The sequence below is a fragment of the Jaculus jaculus genome, chromosome 1 (genome assembly GCF_020740685.1).
Source record: "Jaculus jaculus isolate mJacJac1 chromosome 1, mJacJac1.mat.Y.cur, whole genome shotgun sequence".
Classification (NCBI taxonomy): domain Eukaryota; kingdom Metazoa; phylum Chordata; class Mammalia; order Rodentia; family Dipodidae; genus Jaculus; species Jaculus jaculus.
In genome coordinates, this window is record NC_059102.1 from 104,760,607 (window position 1) to 104,780,271 (window position 19,665).

The 19,665-nt window shown below is 46.6% G+C and overlaps 1 protein-coding gene and 1 non-coding gene across 6 annotated transcripts in view; one reads left to right on the top strand and one right to left on the bottom strand.

Moving 5' to 3' along the window:
- Tmem8b (transmembrane protein 8B) overlaps positions 1-18,908 on the top strand; it is a 24,289-nt gene extending 5,381 nt beyond the window's left edge. Inside the window, exons 2-13 of one of the 5 annotated variants that reach the window (XM_004658328.3) lie at positions 67-256; positions 635-842; positions 4,312-4,445; positions 4,764-5,032; positions 5,645-5,970; positions 9,984-10,077; positions 10,232-10,355; positions 10,425-10,567; positions 10,729-10,907; positions 17,111-17,257; positions 17,411-17,527; positions 17,821-18,908. In XM_004658328.3, the coding sequence (XP_004658385.2) occupies positions 67-256; positions 635-842; positions 4,312-4,445; positions 4,764-5,032; positions 5,645-5,970; positions 9,984-10,077; positions 10,232-10,355; positions 10,425-10,567; positions 10,729-10,907; positions 17,111-17,257; positions 17,411-17,527; positions 17,821-18,156 (2,267 nt within the window). In that variant the 3' untranslated portion in view covers positions 18,157-18,908. Of the gene's footprint in view, positions 1-66; positions 257-634; positions 843-4,311; positions 4,446-4,763; positions 5,033-5,644; positions 5,971-9,983; positions 10,078-10,231; positions 10,356-10,424; positions 10,568-10,728; positions 10,908-17,110; positions 17,258-17,410; positions 17,528-17,780 lie in introns of those variants that run through there. The other 4 variants (XM_045147293.1, XM_045147304.1, XM_045147324.1 and 1 more) reach the window with 4 other exon arrangements.
- On the bottom strand, positions 2,833-2,939 carry LOC123458141. Its single transcript, XR_006635439.1, has one exon. It is a non-coding gene; the product is annotated as a U6 spliceosomal RNA (small nuclear RNA).
- Positions 18,909-19,665: the final 757 nt, after the last annotated feature.

Consider the following 19,665-nt stretch of genomic DNA (forward strand, 5'->3'; position numbering starts at 1 on the left):
CATGCCTGCTGCCTCATGGAGCTGTCCTGTCCCATCTTGCTCCTTGTTCTTTCTTCTGCTTCCCAGGAGGCCTTTTCCTGACAGATTACTCTACTTGCTCACCCCGCAAGCTGAGTCCCTTCCGCTCCTTTGCCAGCACTGAGCTCTTCCACTTCCATGTTCCTGAGGACACATTCCTGGCCGTTTGGAATCTCATCATTTTCAAGGAGCAGGGAGGAACCTTTGGAGACCACTGCCCAGACCAGAGTGTGACTGTGTAAGTTTTTGACTTAGCATCCCTTCAGCCCCCATTTTCAACCCCAGGCCAGGTTCTCAAAAAAAAAAAAAAAAAAAAGATGTACTTTTCTTGAGTATCAGAATTTACTGCCTGAGCCTGACCTTGACCCTTACCAGATTTAAAGGTGTCTGAGGGCCCTGATCTCTGTCACATGACTACTCCAACTACTGAAAAACAGTGCAAGGGCCTTAGTTGACCTGTTGTCTTGTGGCCTGACCCTTGACCTGGAGCCACTTCATTATCTCTGTCAGAATGGAGAACTCATTTGTTTTACAGATAATGAGTAACAGTTTTTATTTTCCCCACTTCCTGTATCCCACCCCCTGTCTGCTTCCTTTTCCTAATTCTGTTCCCCAGGTATTTCAGGTCTGGAGCACCTCCTGTCATCAATCCCCTGCACACACACTTCCCAGGGGACACGGCTGTGCCTGGAGTTTTCTCACTCACCCTCAGCTGGACACTGCCCAATCGTACCTCAGGCATCTTTAATGTCAGCAGCCCTTTACCTGGGGACTGGTTCTTGGCTGCCCACCTTCCTCAGGCTCACGGCCACATCTCTGTGAAGGTGGGTTGATGCTGTCCAGGGCAGAGTGGATCAGATCTGTCTCACCATCTCCCTTAATGCCCTCTGTCCCCAGCTAACCAGGACACCAGCCTTGTACCAGGATGGGCAGCACTGTCAGGGTAACAGAAATGGGAAATTGTTAGAAGACAGCAGGTTGTCTGGTGGTATGGTCTATAGCAAACAACTTGGGAACCTTAGGAGGGCATAGTGATTCTAAGGAAGTTGAGAAAGTCTTTAGTCTAGAATCAGGCTCTGGCAATGGGCAGTAGTGTCCCTTGCTTTTGAGAATAATTAATGAAGGTGGTCACAAGCTAACCAGGGGCCGGTGGAGTGTGCTGCACAAACCCAGCATTGCTTTTGTTCTACATTTTGATTGATTATATCCCGGAAATCTCTGTCAGGCCTCAGCCCTGTCTCTAGTCCAGATCATAGTGTCAGACAGCTCCCCTCACCCTATGGGAAACCATAAGAGAAGCCCTTTTCTGTTTACAGGAGACTTCTGGCTGCTGATATCCTTCTTGACTGTGACCTTCATTTTCTCAGAATATCAGTATTGTTTTCATACAGAAGAGAGATTGTTAGTCTGAAGGGCAGGTTCAAAGGCTAGATTGCTTCTTTGGCTTGGATTGAAAGGAAATAATACAATGATTTCTTGCTATTCTTTTTATTTTTTTAAATTTTTGTTGTTGTTTATTTATTTGAGAGAGAGAGAGGGAGAGGGAGAGAGATCAAAGGGATCTGAGCCATTCCCTCAGCATCTTGACTCTACTTTCAAAGCATACTCTGAATACATCTATTTTTCTCCACTTTTATTTGTCATACATTGTCTTAATTTCATTCTATGCTGCCACCTTAACCTCCTAAATGTGGTCACTTTGCTTCCTCTTCTGCTCTCTGCAGTCTACCCTGCCGCATTTACTTCATCCTTGACTGCTGTTGACTGACTGTGTTGAGGGCTGTGCAGACAAAGCCAAGTGTTCTTGGGCATCTTTAGTCAGCAAATCTCACTCAGGGCCTGATGATTGATAGATAGATAGATAGATAGATAGATAGATAGATAGATAGATACCACCCTTCTGGGTTTAGTAGCACACATCTGTAATCCTAGCACTTGAGAGGCTGAGGTAGGAAGATTACCATGAGTTCAAGGCTAGCCTGGATTACATACTGAGTTTAATGCCATCCTGGGCTACAGAGTGAGACCCTGGTCTCTCAAAAAAAAAAAAAAAAAAAAAAAAAAAAGAGACATTAACCACAGAAAGAAAGTAAAGACAAGTCCCCCCCCCCCCCCCACATGAGAAGATTTCCAGAATCCAGCATCTGTCTGCTTTGCCTCTACTCTAGGAACTTTCAGACTGTCTCTCTTCTATTTGGCTTTCTGGATTTTTGTGCTTCCTTGCTTTGGCCATGCCTTCCATGGCCACTGATGTCTTGTTGACTCAGTTTGGATTCTTCCTGGGAACCTCTTGAGGGTCCAGTTTCTGTTGCCCTTTGCCTGCCCCATCACAGAGGGAGGTCACTGCAGCCCTCTCCCTTCCCTAGTCTCTGTTCCACTGTGAGGGAGAGGGTGGGTGTACATATTGGATGTTGAAGAAAGGAGCACATTTGAGCTGAGAGCCCTCATGTATCCTGATCCGGAACAGTGTTTTTTCCTGGCCCATGAGGCAAGGGAGTGGGGCATCTCCTGAACATGACCCCACCCTTGGAACTCATTCACTGCAAGATTATTGTGGATTCTTGCTGCATTTCCCTTTAGAGGGGGGAGCTCTGAAATGTCTTGTGAGACTATTTCTCTCATCCTTAGGGTTTGACACCAAAGATGAGGGACATCTGCTTTGGATGTCAGAGATGAAAATCCCTGAGCATCTAGGTTACTTAAAGGACTCTGTGAAGGAGCTCTTTTTTTTTTTTTTTCCAAATTTTTATTAACAAGTTCCATAATTATAAAAAAAGTGGTAATACCCTCCCTCTCCCCACTTTCCTCTTTGAAAAAAATATGGAACGCTTCACGAATCTGCGTGTCATCCTTGCGTAGGGGCCATGCTAATCTTCTCTGTATCATTCCAGTTTTAGTATATGTGCTGCTGAAGAGAGCACGAGGAGCTTTTTTGACATCCATTCTTCTTCAACTTGCCAGCTATTTTTTTTTAGCACCTAGCATTGGCCAGATGGTGTGCTGAGCAATGAGGATTCAACAATGCAAAGGTGCAAAAAAGTTCCAGGCAGTGGGTAATAGAGTCATTTCACCTGGCATGCATCAGGTTCTTCTTCCAGCCTTGTGTAGCTTTTCTGGAAGACAGTGCCTTGACTGGCTTATTCTGTGACATGGAACATGGTGGGGTGTTAGGACGTGAAGCTTTTGTCTCAGAACAAGGCATGTTTTGGTCAGAGTCATCACGGAAATGAGTTATGGTCTCTGAATTATTGTGCCAACAAAAGGCCATTTATACAGAAGACTAAAGCAGACTAATTAGGAGACCCCTTTGCCTCTTAATTGTTAGACTTACGGGGTTTAAAAGTTGCAAATACTGTAGAAAAGGAACTGAAACACTTGGGACTGTGCTCACTGAAGTGACGGGACTCTATGGGCTGGAAGTGGTGTCAGCACAGTACATAGAAGGGGCTCAGCTGTTTGTTCAGGATGGAAGCAACCTTAGGAGACATGGTGGTTGTCCTTGTGAGTAAGAAGAAACAGGTTGAAGCTGATGGCTGAGGTGTGTATCTGTGGGTCCTGAGGGCAGAGTAGTTGAGAGAGAAGTTAAAGATGATAGGTTTGGGCTTTATAGAGGTCGGAGCTGCACCCAGCTAGACTGATCCATTTATTGATTCATTTGTTTTCAAACATTCATTGTGAGTTGTACACATCATATTAGGTATGTATCTAGAGGAATGAACATAAAATAAGACAACATTCCTGTCCTGTACCTCTTGATAGTCTGGAGGTCACTGGAGGTGGCTCTGAGGGGGGCTTCCTGCGGTGATATCCGAGGTTGGACAAGCATAGAGAAGGGGGTAAGGTGGGGGACAAAGTCAACTAAAGATTCAGATTACTGTTGCTGGTGGGAGGGTAGGCCTCGAGGCCTGAAAAGAGCTTCCCAACTCCTCCAACAGAGCCATTGTTCTTGGAGGATAGGGTAGTTTGAGATTACAGTGATGTGGGGCCTGGCTCAGAATGCTCAGGAAGAAGGATTGTGTTGGGATGAGGTGCAAGCAAGACCCTATTTTCAGGTGGGCCTGAAGTTGAGTCTCAAAATCTCATTTAGTGCTGAGACCAAAAGATCCAGATAGAACAAAGGTGATCAGAAATAACTGATAAGTAGGAAAAGCACAGAGCCTGGAGACCAGAGTCAGAATTTTGGGAGCAGGAGGCTAGAGAGGTTTCTCCCCAATCCATCCAGAGGTTCTGTTTGCCTTGGTTTGGTAGTATCCCCATCGTCCCCACCTCCTGCCACCCCTGCTTTTGTTTCAGGGCCTCCAAGATGAGTGTCAGTACCTCCTGCAGCCACAGCTGATTGTCCGCCGCTTGCTGGATGTGGCTGTGCTGGTTCCTGGACGTCCCTCAGAGCAAACCCTCTCTCCCCATAATCGTTCAGCCCTGTTCAAGTAAGTCAAACACTTCCCAGGCCTGCTACCTCCCTTCCCCTTCTGTGGTCTTGCACAAGTGGTTGGGGGCTCTTTTGGTTTCTCAGTCGCCTGCATGGTCCTGTTTTGCCTTTAGCCAAACTGAACTAACTGCCTGGTGACCCAGGGTCCCTAGAGTAGGCCAAATTTCTGTCTTCTCTCTCCTAGCAGAGGAAAACCTGACAGATCCACCTGTTGCTTTGTGTCTTCTCCCCTTTGTTATCCCCCTTCCTCATGTTTTCTCTTGGTATGTGTCTCTTACCTCTGTCCTTTCTTGTCTCCAACCTGTCCTCTGTCCAGGGTCTTTGTGCCCAGTTTCACTTACAGGGTTTCTGCACAGTTGGTGTGTGTAGGGGGCCGAGGGGCATCTGCCTGCCCCTTGACTCTGCGCCTACGTCCCAAGGCCCCACCTCTGCACAACTCAAGCTCTGTGGTCTGTGGAGGTACCTCAGGATGTCAGCTGGAGCTGGCTTTGCCTCCCTGGGGGCACTGGGTGTATGTGCGTGTAGAGACACCACCCCGTGGCTCTGGCAGGACCATCCGCTTCCAGCTGTGTGTGCGGCTGCAAGGTCAGAACCCCCACTGTCCCAGCAATCCAGTCTATGCAGACATTCATAGATGGGAGGAAACCTGGGTGGTGGTGGTCTGTGACTGTCTACGATATCTATATATCCTCCCTTACGCAACCCAGGCTCCCTCATGTTCCCTCAAGTCCCATCCCCTTGGAGTTTCAGGTCACTGAGATACTGTCATATCATTTCTTGGTACATGACTTGGAACATTTAAAGGTTCTCGTTATTTTCCATGACATAATTTCTTTTAGCCAGGATCTCTGGGACTCTGTCCTTTCCAAATCCCATGCGAATTAGTGGGGTAACCTGTCACATTTATTTATATTTCAGTGTTCACTGCCTTGAGGAGGAACAGTTGACCTTGATTCCTTCCTGTATGACCTTTGGGAGGGATAGAAGACCTTGATACCCTCCAACATGGCATTCAATTAGCTGTGACCACTAGGAGCCCCTGGACACTATGTTAAGATCCTGGATGTCCTCGCCCATTAGGACCATCCCATTCTAGTTCTCCCTCCTTCCTTCCATTTACTAAATCCTGACTGGTTTGTAGTGGGACTATAGGGCTGTAAAGACCACAGGCCTCAGCTCTGGTTTTCTCTGTTTCAGAATGTCCTCAACCCAGTTTGTCTCGTGCCTTGGTCCCTGGGGCTGCCATGAACATGCCTCAGTCACTGGGCAACCAGCCACTGCCCCCAGAGCCACCATCCTCGGTGACCCCTGCAGAAGGGTCTGGGGTCACATCACCACCTGAGCACTGCTGGCCAGTGCGCCCAACTCTGCGCAATGAACTGGATACTTTCTCTGTCCACTTCTACATCTTCTTTGGCCCCAGTGTGGCCCTTCCACCTGAGCGCCCAGCCGTGTTTGCCTTGAGATTGTTGCCAGTGCTGGACAGTGGAGGTGTCCTCAGCCTGGAGCTCCAGCTCAATGTGGTACTTTGTGGAGAGCTGGGGGGTTGCCTTGTGGGAGAGCCTGAAGGGGAAGGTGCCAGGAGCATGGGGACCCTTCTATCCTTCATCTTGCTTCCACCCATCCTTGTAGCCCTCAGTATAATTATGGTCAACAAATGTACTCTGAGTGTTCACTGCATTGTGAAAGCTGGGTTATCCAGACAGAGTCGCAACTCTGTCTCAGTGGCATTTGTTCATTTCTGCAGTGAGAGGCTCAATTCCTCTTGAGGCCATGCTGCTGTGTTTGGACAGTTCCTTTTGCTAATTCCTATTGCATTCCTGATAGTTCAGTACATTCTGCTTCCATTTATTTTTATCCACTGATCTTTGTTTTCCCAGGAAGCTATGTCAAGTAAATCTGCTCATGCCTCTTTTTAAGTGACAGACTCTTTTTAAGATTAGTTTTAGACTCATAGAGAAAATGAGCAGAAAGTACAGACTTCTAATATGCCTCTTCTTCCCTGAGTTTCCCCTTGTTACTAACATCTGCTCTTAGTGCTATGCACTGGTTACAACCCTTAACAGCCCTGTGGACATTCCCCCCAACCTATGAAAAGCTAAAACAATGTTGGTGTTTAAACCTGTCTCCACCTGTCACTGTTTGCTCTTGTCATACTTTTTGCTGATCAACAAGCCTTTGAAATTGATGATCTGGGTGGTCTGACCAGGTGGTAGAGGCATTTGTGCAGTCGTTCTTTTTTGTTTATTTATTATTTATTTATTTATTTGAGAGCCACAGACAGAGAAAAAGGCAGAGAGAGAGAGAATGGACGCTTCAGGGCTTCCAGCTACTGCAAACGAACTCCCTTGTGCATCTGGCTAGCATGGGTCCTGGGGAATTGAGCTTTGAACTGGGGTCCCTAGGCTTCACAGGCAAGTGCTTAACCACTAAGCCATCTCTCCAGCCCCTTCTTTTTGGTTCTTTGAGGTAGGATCTTGCTCTAGTTCAGGATGACTTGGAATTCACTATGTAATTTCAGGTTGGCCTTGAACTCATAGCAATTCTACAGTCTCTGCCTCCCAAGTGCTGGGATTAAAGGCATGTGACACTGTGCCCAACACCCATATTATATTTTTGCAATGCATTTTTGAACATGAATGGAAGAATTTACATCTGCCCTCTGGACATTGTCTAATATTGGCTTGGAATGTCCTCACTTTGTATAACTCACACTTGTAGAGCTACCTTTTGTAATAATTATTGCAAGTGTGGCATAAGACTGCGATGAGAGTAGCATCATATGATGGCCATAAAGATTATGTTCAGTTTGGTATTGATCTAATGACATATAATGCCCCATCTTTTCTAGGGTGCCTTTTGGCTCTACTGTCCTCTGAGGGCAGGGTCCCTGGCCTGCTTGGTATGGTCTTTGATGGGATATGGCTCAGAAGTGGTTCTTTAACCTGATGACATTCCTTATTTTCTTTTTCTTTTTAAGTTTTATTATTTTTATTATTGACAACTTTCATAATTATAGACAATAGACCATGATGATTCCCTCTCCCCTCACTTTCCCCTTCACAACTCTACTCTCCATCATATCCCCTCCACCTCTCAATCATTCTCTCTTTTGATGTCATCATCTTTTCTTCCTATTATACTAGTCTTGTGTAGGAAGTGCCAGGCACTACGAGGTCATGGATATCTAGGCCGTTTTGTGCTTGTTGTAAAGAGTCCTGTCCTTCCTTTAGCTCTTACACTTTTTCTGCCACCTCTTCCACAATGGAGCCTGAGCCTTGGAAGGTGTGATAGAGATGTCTCAGTGCTAAGCACTCCTCTGTCACTTCATCTCAGCACTATGGTGCCTCCCCCCCCCCACACCTTTTTAAATTTTTTATTTTTTTTTTCTCAAGGTAGAGTCTTGCTCTAGCCCAGGCTAACCTGAAATTCACTATGTAGTTTCAGGGTAGCCTCAAACTCATGGCAGCCCTCCTACTTTTGCCTCCCAAGTGCTAGGACTAAAGGCATGTGCCACTCCACCTGGCTGTGGGGCCTTTTGAGTCATCCCAGAGGCTACAACCATCTGAAAAGAAAAGCTTCTTTAACCAAAAATCAGAGTAGCATTAATAAATGGGTATGAACATTAAGAGATGTGCTTACCAGGCAGTTTGCTGAGCATACTCTATGCATTTAGCTAGTCAGCAGCAGATGTGTTGCACCACTAGGGCTCATGACTTCCCCATCATAGGTTTTCAGAACCAGGCATGTATTCCCTCCTGTGGAGCAGGCCTCCAGTCCAGTTAGAGAGCAGTTGGTTTCCCCCATAACAGACATGCCACTATTGCACCCATTGACTTATTTGGTCTGGCTGGCCGAAGTTAAGGCCTGCAGTGTCCACTGTTGTTTATCTCCACTGATGACTTCTCTCTCTCCCGTGGAACTCTATGCAGCCTGGCTGCACACAGCTTCTTTGATGAGAATTTAGCTGAGAAAGATCCAGTATACATAGTTGTGTACACTTTTAGGGAAGAGGATCAGCTCAAGATCATTCTTGGCTACATAGTAAGTTCCAGGCCAGACTGGGTTATGTGAGAGCCAATCTCAAAACAAAAGTGGGGCTGGGATATTGCTCAGTTGGTATAGCACTTGCCTAGCATGCAGGAGACCCTGAGTTTAGTTTCCAGCACTGCATAAACCAGGCATGGTAGGTTGTAATTCTAACACTTAGGAGGTAGAGGCAGAAGTATGAAAGAGTTCAAGGTCATTCTCAGCCACATAGCAAATTTGAGGCAAGCCTTGGATATGTGAGAACCTATCTCAAAGTTGACCCTCCCCTCCAATAAGATTCTAGCTGAAGACCACCCCTCTGGATGCTGTGCTTCTCTGGAGATTGATTAGCTGTTATACACTCACAAACCTGGAAATGTATGTTTTCTTCTTTGCTTTGGTCATTTGTAAGTCACTATCAAATATATAGCTCCTGTCTAGGGACAGACTTAGTTTTTCTGCCTTAACCGTTAGACCATCTCTCCAGCCCAGTTTTTCTTTCCTTTAAAAAAATTTTTTTTATTCATTTATTTGCAAGCAGAGAGAGATAAATAACAGAGAGAGAAAGAGAGGGGGAATGGGCATACCATAGCCTCTAGCTGCTGCAAAGAAACCCCAGATGCAAGCATCATTTTGTGCATATGGCTTTACAGGAGTACTAGGGAATTGAAACCAGGTAGTTAGGCTCTGCAGGCAGTACCTTACCAGCTGAGCCATCTCTTCAGACCCCAGATTTATTTTTTTGTTTTGTTTTTTTTGAGGTAGGGTCTCACTCTAGCCCAGGCTGACCTGGAATTCACTATGGATTCTCAGGGTGGCCTCAAACTCACGGCGAACCTCCTACCTCTGCCTCCCGAGTGCTGGGATTAAAGGCATGCGCCACCATGCCTGGCCCCATATTTAATATTTAAAAACCTCTCACATGCATTTATTTTTATCCAACTTTAATGCATCAAGCTACTGCAAATCCTCCTTGGATAAAGGAGTTTATGCTATTCTGTTATTTTTTATTCTTGTAGACACCATATACATTTACTCCAGAGAGTATATGCTTTCTTTTAATGCTAGCCAGATTGCTACATTTAATATCTGGTGTTCCTTTACCACCATTCAGTACTTGGGGTCATTTCACCTGAGGAGTGAGTTTCCTTTTAAGCCTCCTTCCTTCAGCTTCAGAGCAAGGCGACGGAACCTAAAATTACTTTAGTCCACAGCTTGTTGCTAAATCTGGCATCAGATGCCTAGTCCCTCCCATAAGCTAAATAGGATTGAAGAATAGGGTCCTCTTTTCTGAAGGGAAGCTTGAAAGTTAGGCATTGCTCTCCCAGTAGTGAGATTCTTGCTGTGAAAGATCTGATGCTTTGCTGAGTGTTCTGGAGTGAGAGAGCAGCTCCGATGGGCCGATCCCTGGGGAAGGCTGTGTAGTGAGGGCCAAGAGGATGTTCTAGAGTCTGGGGATAGACCCCTGAAGGTCTAATGGCCTTATCTGCATACCTGCCTTCTGCAGAGCTCCCTACGCCAAGAAAATGTGACAGTATTTGGATGCCTGACTCACGAGGTGCCCTTGAGCCTGGGGGATGCTGCTGTGACCTGTTCTAAAGGTAGGTCCAAGAGTGAGGAAGGAAGAGAGGCTGGGGGTCTCCAGGGCAGGGTGTGGGACAGGCTGGGGCCCACAGAAGAGGGGTGGGTGGGTCGTGACCCCATGCTGATTGTTGCGTCCTCTTTCTTCCTGTTCTTCCCTTCTCTACCCTTTAGAGTCCTTGGTTGGCTTCCTCCTCTCAGTCAGTGCCACTTCTAGAGTGGCTAGGCTTCGAATCCCGTTTCCACAAACAGGGACCTGGTTCCTGACCCTCCGCTCTCTGTGTGGGGTGGGGCCTCGGTGAGCACCGCTGGGGAGCTGCTGGGTGGGGCCAGCCGTGGCCTGGGGTGACCAGGAATGTGTGTGCAGGTTCACGCGGTGCCGCAACGCCACGGCCGAAGTGCGCCTTCGCACCTTTCTGTCCCCATGTGTGGACGACTGCGGGCCCTATGGCCAGTGCAAGCTGCTGCGCACGCACAACTACCTGTACGCAGCCTGCGAGTGCAAGGCTGGTGAGTGGACTGGTGGGGTGCTGGCGGGCTGCACTTCCTGGGCCGGGGGGCGCTGAGCAGCGATGGACTGACGTGTGCTGGGGGTGGGGCCGGGAGAGTGAGGCGTCTGTTAAACCTGTGGCTGCCGTCTGTTTTCTTTCCCGGGCCCTCCCCACGTGCAGGGTGGCGGGGCTGGGGCTGCACCGACAGCGCTGACGCGCTCACCTACGGATTCCAGCTGTTGTCTACGCTCCTACTCTGCCTAAGCAACCTCATGTTTTTGCCACCCGTGGTCCTGGCCATTCGGAGCCGATACGTGCTGGAAGCTGCTGTGTACACGCTCACGATGTTCTTCTCCACGGTACTCAGTGGTGTCTGTCCGCACTGTGCGCCTTGCCACAGGTGTGGGGAGGGTAGACATTTCCACCACGTTCCCTCAGACTGGATGGCAGCATGACTGTACCCTCACTGTGCCTTCTAACCCACCATGGCTGTGAGGAGAGCTTTGTAGGGCACATTGGGTAACTGGCCAGAGCTCGTTGCAGGTAATGTAACAAGTGTGAGGCGCCACCTTCCTCATCATTCTGCCCACATGGAAGGGAGGGAACCATCCTGTATGCAGCATGCATTTCCACCGCTACCCCAGTCTCCTCTGTATGGAAGCAGAAGGCTACACTGGCATGAGTCTGCATGGAAAACCTTCACCTTATCTAGGGTCGTTCATGGCATGAGGGCTGCTCTCTGCTCATTGTCTCCAGGGTACGGGGATCTCTCTCTCTCCCTTCCTCCCTGTCTCCTTTTTCTCCTTCCTTCCCTTCCTCTCTTTTCTCTCTTCTTACTACTTCTCTCCCCTTTCTTCTTCCTTCCTTCTCTTCCTACTACAGGACCTCACATAAATCCCGGGCTGACCTGAAACTTACTATGTAGTTCAGGTTGGCCTCAGACTCTTGATCCTCCTGCCTCAGCCCCTGAGTACTGGAGTTATAGGTGTATTATGTATTTTGGGGATTTTTATGTCTTTTAGCATGCTTGCTTCTGTGGTATAAACATATGTCCCCCTCCCACCATTCAGTCACTGTGGCTTCCTAGATTTCTCATGAGAACTTTTGGAAGACAGAGGAGACCTCTATATTGGGCAGTTTATCAGAAATCTGCTTCATAGTCTTGAGAAACATTGTTATGAGACATCATGGAAAGTAGTAATATAAAATCCCAGTATATTTTGATGCAGATTTATAGTTTTAACCCCTCTATTCCCATCACAGAATCTCCATAATTTCTTCCTTGAGATTTTCCATTTTGTAGCTAGAAAAGTTCGAATTACAACCAAACATCTCCCATGTTAAAAGGAAAGATAGAGGAGCCAGTCTGCTAATGTGTCCCAGCTCCCAAGTGGGGTTTGTTTCCTTTCAAGGAAAACATCTAGGTATCTAGGGATCATGTCACCTCATCCGTGGCTTGCTTGCCTATGAGCACTGCAAAAATCTTAGTGGACTCAGATTCTCCATGTGTCTTGGCAACAAGAGTAGCTCTGAAGTCACATGTACTTCTCTGGTGTCAAATTACGAACATCTTACTTACCATGTGAGAGAAAGCAAATGTGTTGGAGGTGAGGGTTGTGGGGGTCTTCCTGGATGCTCTCTATGGATGAGACAGTACGGACTGTAACGGTGTCACTAGAGAGACCTTGGCCTTTCAGCTGAAGGAGAAAAACACACCCCAGTTTTGCTTAACATGGTACCATTCTGGCTAGTGTGCTGACGCTTCATTCTATTTTTATATTAGCCACTGTTTCTTTCGTATTACCAGATGCCCATTATACTGTTGCTCAGAAAATCTTCTAACAACAGCTGTTCCATTAGCCCCTCATGGCTACATGCAGATCTAGTGCTCATAATTAGTAAGAATACCTCAGTGTATCAGGAGCTTGTGGGAGAACATATTTATCCCCTTGGCTTTGGCACAAGCATAGTGGCCCTAGAGTATTCTAGGCTAGGTGCCGCTTCATGATTTGAGTACAATGGCATGCCAACCTGGAAAAAAAAGACCTCCCCTTGTAGGAACACTGGGGGACCCTTCTGCCTGGTTCCATATAAAAAGCCTTCCACCTTCTTCTTCTTCTTCTTCTTCTTCCTCCTCCTCCTCCTCTTCCTCTTCCTCCTCCTCCTCCCCCTCCTCCTCCCCCTCCCCCTCCTCCCCCTCCCCCTCCTCCCCCTCCCCCTCCCCCTCCTCCCCCTTCCTCCTCCTCTTCTCTCCCTCTTTCCTCCCCCTTCCCCTCCTCTTCCTCCTTCTCCTCCTCCTCCTCTTCTTCTCCCTTCACTTTCTTAAATAAAGCAATGAGCACAAGAGTAAGGCATTGACTAAAGTCCTGCTCTAACTCTTCTTTTTCCACATGGGACAAAACATAGAGCTACTGGTTATCTAGTTTTCTCAGGTTCACTATTAGCCTTTCTTTTTCATTCTAGGTTTAAACTTATTTCATTCCACAGAAGTGTCTATTAAGGACTCATAGGACAGTAAATGATGGTTATCTCTCCTGTCTTAAAATCCAGCTCCTGGAAGCTGCACATGAATCTAGGATGTAGGAGCAGACAGCAGGCTGTTAATTCAGGAGTTCACAGATATGGAATATGTTTAAAATAAACAGGCTGCATAAGCCTAGCCCTTGATTTTGTATATAGCTAAACAGTTCAGAAAATAACAATAGCAAAGTGACATTTATTGAATATGTGCTGTATGACACTGCAAATTTTTAGTTTTATTTTATTTTATTTTTTTTCCGAGGTAGGGGTCACTCTAGCCCAGGCTGTCCTGGAATTTACTCAGTATTCTCAGGGTGGCCTTGAACTTATAATGATCCTCTACTTCTGCCTCCCAAGTGCTGGGATTAAAGGCGTGCACCACCATGTCTGATGACATTGTAAATTTAATTCTTACAAGAGCACTAAAGTAATAGGCACTTTTTTTTTTCCTCCAAGGTAAGGTCTCACTGAATCCCAGGCTGACTGGGAACTCACTCTGTAGTCTAAGACTGGCCTTGAACTCATGATGATCCTCCTACCTCAGCCTCCCCAGTACTAGTGTTAAAGGTGTGCGCCACTACACTTGGCCTTTGGTAGGCACTTTTATTAAATTTGTTTTATTTTGTAGATGAAGGGAGGATAAATGCTTTGCCCAAGGGTGACCAGTAGAAGATCGATTCTCACTCAGCCTGGTTTCAGGTCCTTCCCATATAATCACTGAGCTTCACCACTCTCCATGAACCAAGGCAGTAGGCATGAGTTGACAACTTTCAAATTTGACTTAAGTAGAGAGACAAATGACTTCAGTTTAGTAGTTCTTCCCAAATTCTATTATTATTATTATTATTATTTTGGTTTTTCAAGGTTTAGTCTCAAGAGAGTAGTCCAGGCTAACCTGGTATTCACTATGTAGTCTGAGGGTGGGCTCGAACTCATAGCAATCCTCCTACCTCTGCCTCCTGAGTGCTGGGATTAAAAGGCATGCACCACCACGCCCGGCCTCCAAATTCTTTTTTTAAATTTTTTTAATTTTTTAAAGCTTTTAAAATTATTTTTATTTATTTTCAAGGAGAGAGAGAGGGAGAGAAGGAGGGAGGGAGAGAATATGAATGGGAATGGATATGCCAGTGCCTCCAGCCATTTGCAAATGAACTCCAGACATGTGCCACTTTGTGCATCTGGCTTTATGTGGGTACTGGGGAATCAGGTTGTTAGCTTTGCGGGCAAGTGCCTTAACTGCTAAGCCATCTCTCCAGCCCATCCAAATTCTTCTAAAAGTTTTTCTTGGCCCTCTTTTTCTCCCCACCAGTGTTGGAGATTGAAGCCTTAGGATTTTGCATGTACAAGATATATCTGTGGCTCCTGGTATACCATTTTATGTGGTGCTAGGCAAATATTCTACCAGTGGGCCCTCCTAAGCCTTGAACATTTTTTTAAAAATCATTTTTATTTATTTATTTGAGAGCAACAGAGAGAAAGAGAGAGAGAGAGAGAGAATGGGCGTGCCAGGGCCTCCAGCCATTGCAAACAAACTCCAGACGCGTGCGCCCCCTTGTGCATCTGGCTAACGTGGGTACTGTGGAATCGAGCCTCAAACCGGTGTCCTTAGGCTTCACAGGCAAGCGCTTAACTGCTAAGCCATCTCATCAGCCCTTGAACATTTCTTAAAAGAACCATTTAGGAGATCTAATTAGCTCAAAATAAAAATCATCATGGAGACTATGTCAAACATTGCATTTGTGCAACTCTAACCCATACAACCTGAGCACATCTCCTTCATTATGGTTCTTGAGCCCTAGAATGAGACCCCAAAATGGTCAGATAGAGCTCCTATCTCAGAGCACTGTACAGCCTCCCTTGACAATTGCTGATATCTTGGCTTTTAGCCCACCTTCCTATTACCTCTTCTCTTCCTCAGACCATCACATGTCATTCTCAGTGTGGCTCTTGGCAAAATCTCACAACTGCTACCAGGAGGAAATTGACTTAGGAAACACAAAATAAGTGAACAATACATCCACTACATTACATTAAATTCCATTATATCCCGAGTACAAATATCTGTCTTTGCATGCATTAAGTATTTCTGCATTTCCAGTTTGATGCCTAGAAACCCTATTTTGAAGCATTACATGAGCTTTAGATGAAGCATTAGATTGTAAAAACCTCAAATTGCAAAGATAAGTCCAATTTAGGATACTTTTCCCAAACTTTCTATGTAGTGTCCAAAGCTGAGGAAGTGGTCCTTGAATATTAGAATTATATTAATAAAATCTTGCTTATTGTCTAATTGTTTTCTTAAGATTTCCAGTTCTTATGTCAGTCTACCATTTTTATTGCTATTAATAAAAAGAATATCAATCTTTTTTTTGAGGCAAGTCCAATAGACTGACCTTTTTTTATGTGTGTGTCTGTGTGTGTGTGTATGTGTAAGAGAGAGAGAGAATTGGTGCACCAGAGCCTCCAGCCACTGCAGTCAGACTCCAGATGCATGCACTATTTTGTGCACATGTGTGACCTGTGCACTTGTGTTACTTTGTGCATCTGGCTTATGTGGGACCTGGAAAGTCAAACATGGGTCCTAGGCTTTGCAGGCAAGCACCTTAACCACTAGGCCATCTCTCCAGCTCAAGAGTATCAATCTTAAAATTAGCTTCCAAGTTCAGTGGAACAATTCCCTTGCATGACAACTTTAATTGAATTCTGTCCCTGAGGATTTTTCTCAGCCTTAAACAGTTACTGACTTTTTAGTATACTTAGAGAATACTCATCCATAGAATATTAGTGAGATAATTTCCCCCAAATCTATCAACCCTAGAGACAATACTGAGATTTCTTCCCCATTCTTTGTTCAGTACAGAGAAATTAAGAACTTGCTAGGAGGAAGAAGTCATCTCTTAGTTGTTCTCTACACGTGGCTTCAGGGTCTGGTAATTCAGTTTTGCCTTTTTCTCTGCTGACCCGAGTCTTCCCTTATTTGAGGTGAAGGACTGTCAGGCCTTCCTTTCTATATACTTGAAAGTCAGGCATATGGAATAAGTACTTGGTTAACTCTAACATGTAAATTTAATACTTGAAAATAAAATTCAAATCATAAAATAGTATCCCTGTTAGGTATTTTAGTTGCCTTTAGTATTTACCTCTGATTTTAGTGGGACAAAACAACCAGTGTTGTATATCTACAATAGGAAAAGACCAAAATATCCAGGCATGGTAGCCAGTGCCTGTAATTCTAGTTGGGAGGCTGAGGCAGGAGATTGTTATGAGAATGAGGCTAGCCTAGGCTGCATATTAAGCTCCAGACTAGCTTAGGCAATAGAGTGAGACCCTGTCAAAAACATAAGAAAGAAAAACAAAAATGTTGATATGTTTAGGAAACAAGTTTAACTCCAAGCGAATGCATATTCGAACAACTTTCCCAGTTTAGAACAGGAGGAAAGTCTCCCTTCTCCGTATTTTCTCCTCCATGTGAAGTGCCATGTTGTTTTCCATGACCTTAGTGAGTGTCTTTCTGCTTTCTAAGCTTTCTGCCCCTTGGCATGGGGTAGAGGGGATGGAGGGAGTCCGTGTAAGCCGTGAGAGTGAAGTTGAGTGTGAACTACTGGAGAACGGGGTGCAGTGGAAGACTGGCGTCTAGGCTGGTCAGGAGACCAGAGCTGGATCCCCAGGCTTGGGCCAGAGATGAGGAGTATTGATAGGATCCTCAGTGAACATAAGGGAACAGGGAAAGGACTGGCCTCAGCTTAAGAGACTGGGCCCCCGGCTAGGCATTCTACATAGCACATCCCAGAAGCAGGAAGATTAAAAAGATGAAGAGGCCAGAGTCAGGGCTGCCAGATACATATGGCTTGTGAAGCAGACCAGACCTCCATCACAGTCTTCTTAGTGGCTAAGGAGTCGGGCTTTCCCTAACTCTCCTCATTGGTGACCTCATATCTCTGCTTTTTGGACTGAGAAGCATGCCCTGTGGCTTCTTTCTCTAGTGTCATAGGCTGGAACTTGTGCCCCAGGTCCTTTCAGTGTCTGTCGTTTCTTCTTCCAGTTCTATCATGCCTGTGACCAGCCAGGCATTGTGGTTTTCTGCATCATGGACTACGATGTGCTGCAGTTCTGTGATTTCCTGGGTTCCTTAATGTCCGTGTGGGTCACTGTCATTGCCATGGCTCGTTTACAACCTGTGATCAAGCAGGTCAGTCTAGAGTGGGCCCTGGGGGACAACCATAGCCAAGATTGACTTGGAATTCACTCCTGCCTGGAGCTTTTCCAAGTGCCTTTTGCCATCCTGGCCAGTAGAATGCTATTATTTGGTACGAGCCAAGCCCCCAGTGTCTTCTCTCTCCAGGTGCTGTATTTGCTGGGGGCTATGCTGTTATCAATGGCTCTGCAGCTTGACCGACATGGACTCTGGAACCTGCTTGGACCCAGTCTCTTTGCCCTGGGGATCTTAGCCACAGCCTGGGTAAGAGTGGGGAGGCCTATAGAGGGGCCTGTGGGAGTAGAGTTTGGTGGAGGGTCCTGGCTGGCTGTTCCCCAGTTTAAGATGGGCTCATACTCTGCTGCCATCACTTGCTGTTCACAGTGCCCATTCCAGTTTTATACTCTGCTGCCATCACTTGCTGTTCACAGTGCCTACGCCAGTCTGTCAGGTGTCTTTTGGGTCACAACCAGGGCTCAGAGGAACTCTGAATGACTGGCTCTGACTTGAATTCTAGGGTGTCCCATTCCTGAGCCCCACTTCTCTGCCTCCCCTAGACAGTACGCAGCGTCCGCCGCCGGCACTGTTACCCACCCACGTGGCGCCGCTGGCTCTTCTACCTGTGCCCAGGCAGCCTTATTGCTGGCAGTGCTGTTCTACTCTATGCTTTCGTGGAGACCCGGGACAACTATTTCTACATCCATAGCATTTGGCATATGCTCATTGCTGGCAGTGTGGGCTTCTTGCTGCCTCCTCGTGCCAAGACTGACCGCCGAGTCCCATCTGGATCCCGGACACGGGGCTGTGGTTACCAGCTGTGCATCAATGAGCAGGAAGAACTGGGTCTTGTGGGCCCAGGAGGGACCACTGTCAGCAGCATCTGTGCCAGCTGAGAGGAGCTTCGGGCCAGGCTCCTGGAGGTTACAAACCCTTCCTAGGGTTCCTCCTAGGGGTATGGAGCCCTCCTGGGGACAAGAGAGAAGTTGTGTTTCTTGAAGACATGGAGTCTTTCTCAAGGACATTGAACTTTTTCAGGGACCTGGAGGTCTTCTCAGGATATGAGGAACTTCTTGAGGGCCTGAAGTCCTCCTGTGTTCATGGAGTCCTTAAGGACTGCAGCTATGCAGGGCATGGAGCCCCCACAGGACCAAGACATCCCTAGGGGCATGGAACCCTTCCCAGGGATAGGGAGCCTTCTACTACATGAGTTACTTCCCAGGGAGACAAGCTTTCATCAGGAAGGTGTCAGTCGGTCCAGAGGAAAAGTTTCCTGGAGAACCTGAGTCACCAGATTTTCCCAGAGGCTCAGCAGCCCTGTCCTCAGACTTCTTTCCCAGAGGCAGCGGCTAGTCTGGGTTGGGCAGAGGGGTTGCAGAAAAGATGGTTCTGGGATAGTTGGGTGGCTTGGAATCTGGTGTATCTCCAATGAAGTATGTTTTGGTTCTGTACTACCATTTTTATTCCCATATGGGGTCAGGATGTGGGGAAAGGGAGGGTAAAGAGGGACCCTCAGGATAGAGCAGGGTGATGGGAGCCCAGCCTGTGGACAATGCTGGGCGCTACTGCTCTATTATGTACACATCTGCATCCCTCTCATCTAGTCCCTGTGTTCATTTCCAAATACTTTCCAATGCCTTTTTCTCAATCATTGTGTAGCTCGTCTCCAATAGCTAAGAGGAGTGTGTGCATGCATGTGTGTGTACATGTACTCAGTGTGTATACACTGAGACCAGTCAGTGTGACAGACCCTCCGTGTTAAGATGAGTGTGTGTGTGTGCATGTGTGTGTGTGTACATGTACTCTGTGTCGTATACACTGAGACCAGTAGGTGAGACAGATCCTCCATGATAAGAGGAGTGTGTGTGTGCATGTGTGTGTACATGTACTCAGTGTGAATACACTGACACCAGTCAGACACCCCCCCATGATAAGAAAAGTGTGTGCATACATGTATGTATGTACATATACTCAGTGACACAGACCCTCTGTGATATGAGGAGTGTGTCTGTGCATGTGTGTACATGTACTCAGTGTGTATACATGGAGACCAGTAGGTGAGACAGATCCTCCGTAATAAGAGTGTGTGTGCGTATGTGTGTGTACATGTACTCACTGTGAATACACCAAGACGAGTCAGTGAGACACCCCCCAATTATAGTAAAAGTGTGTGCATGCATGTGTGTATGTACATATACTCAGTGTGTATACACTGTATCAGTCTGTGACACAGACCCTCCATGATAAGAGGAGTGCGTGCATGCATGTGTGTACATGTACTCTGTGTGTATAAACTGAGAACAGTCAGTGATACCCTCCATGATAAGAGGAGTATGTGCATGCATGTGTGTACATGTACTCAGTGTGTATACACTGAGACCAGTCAGTGAGATAGACCCTCCATG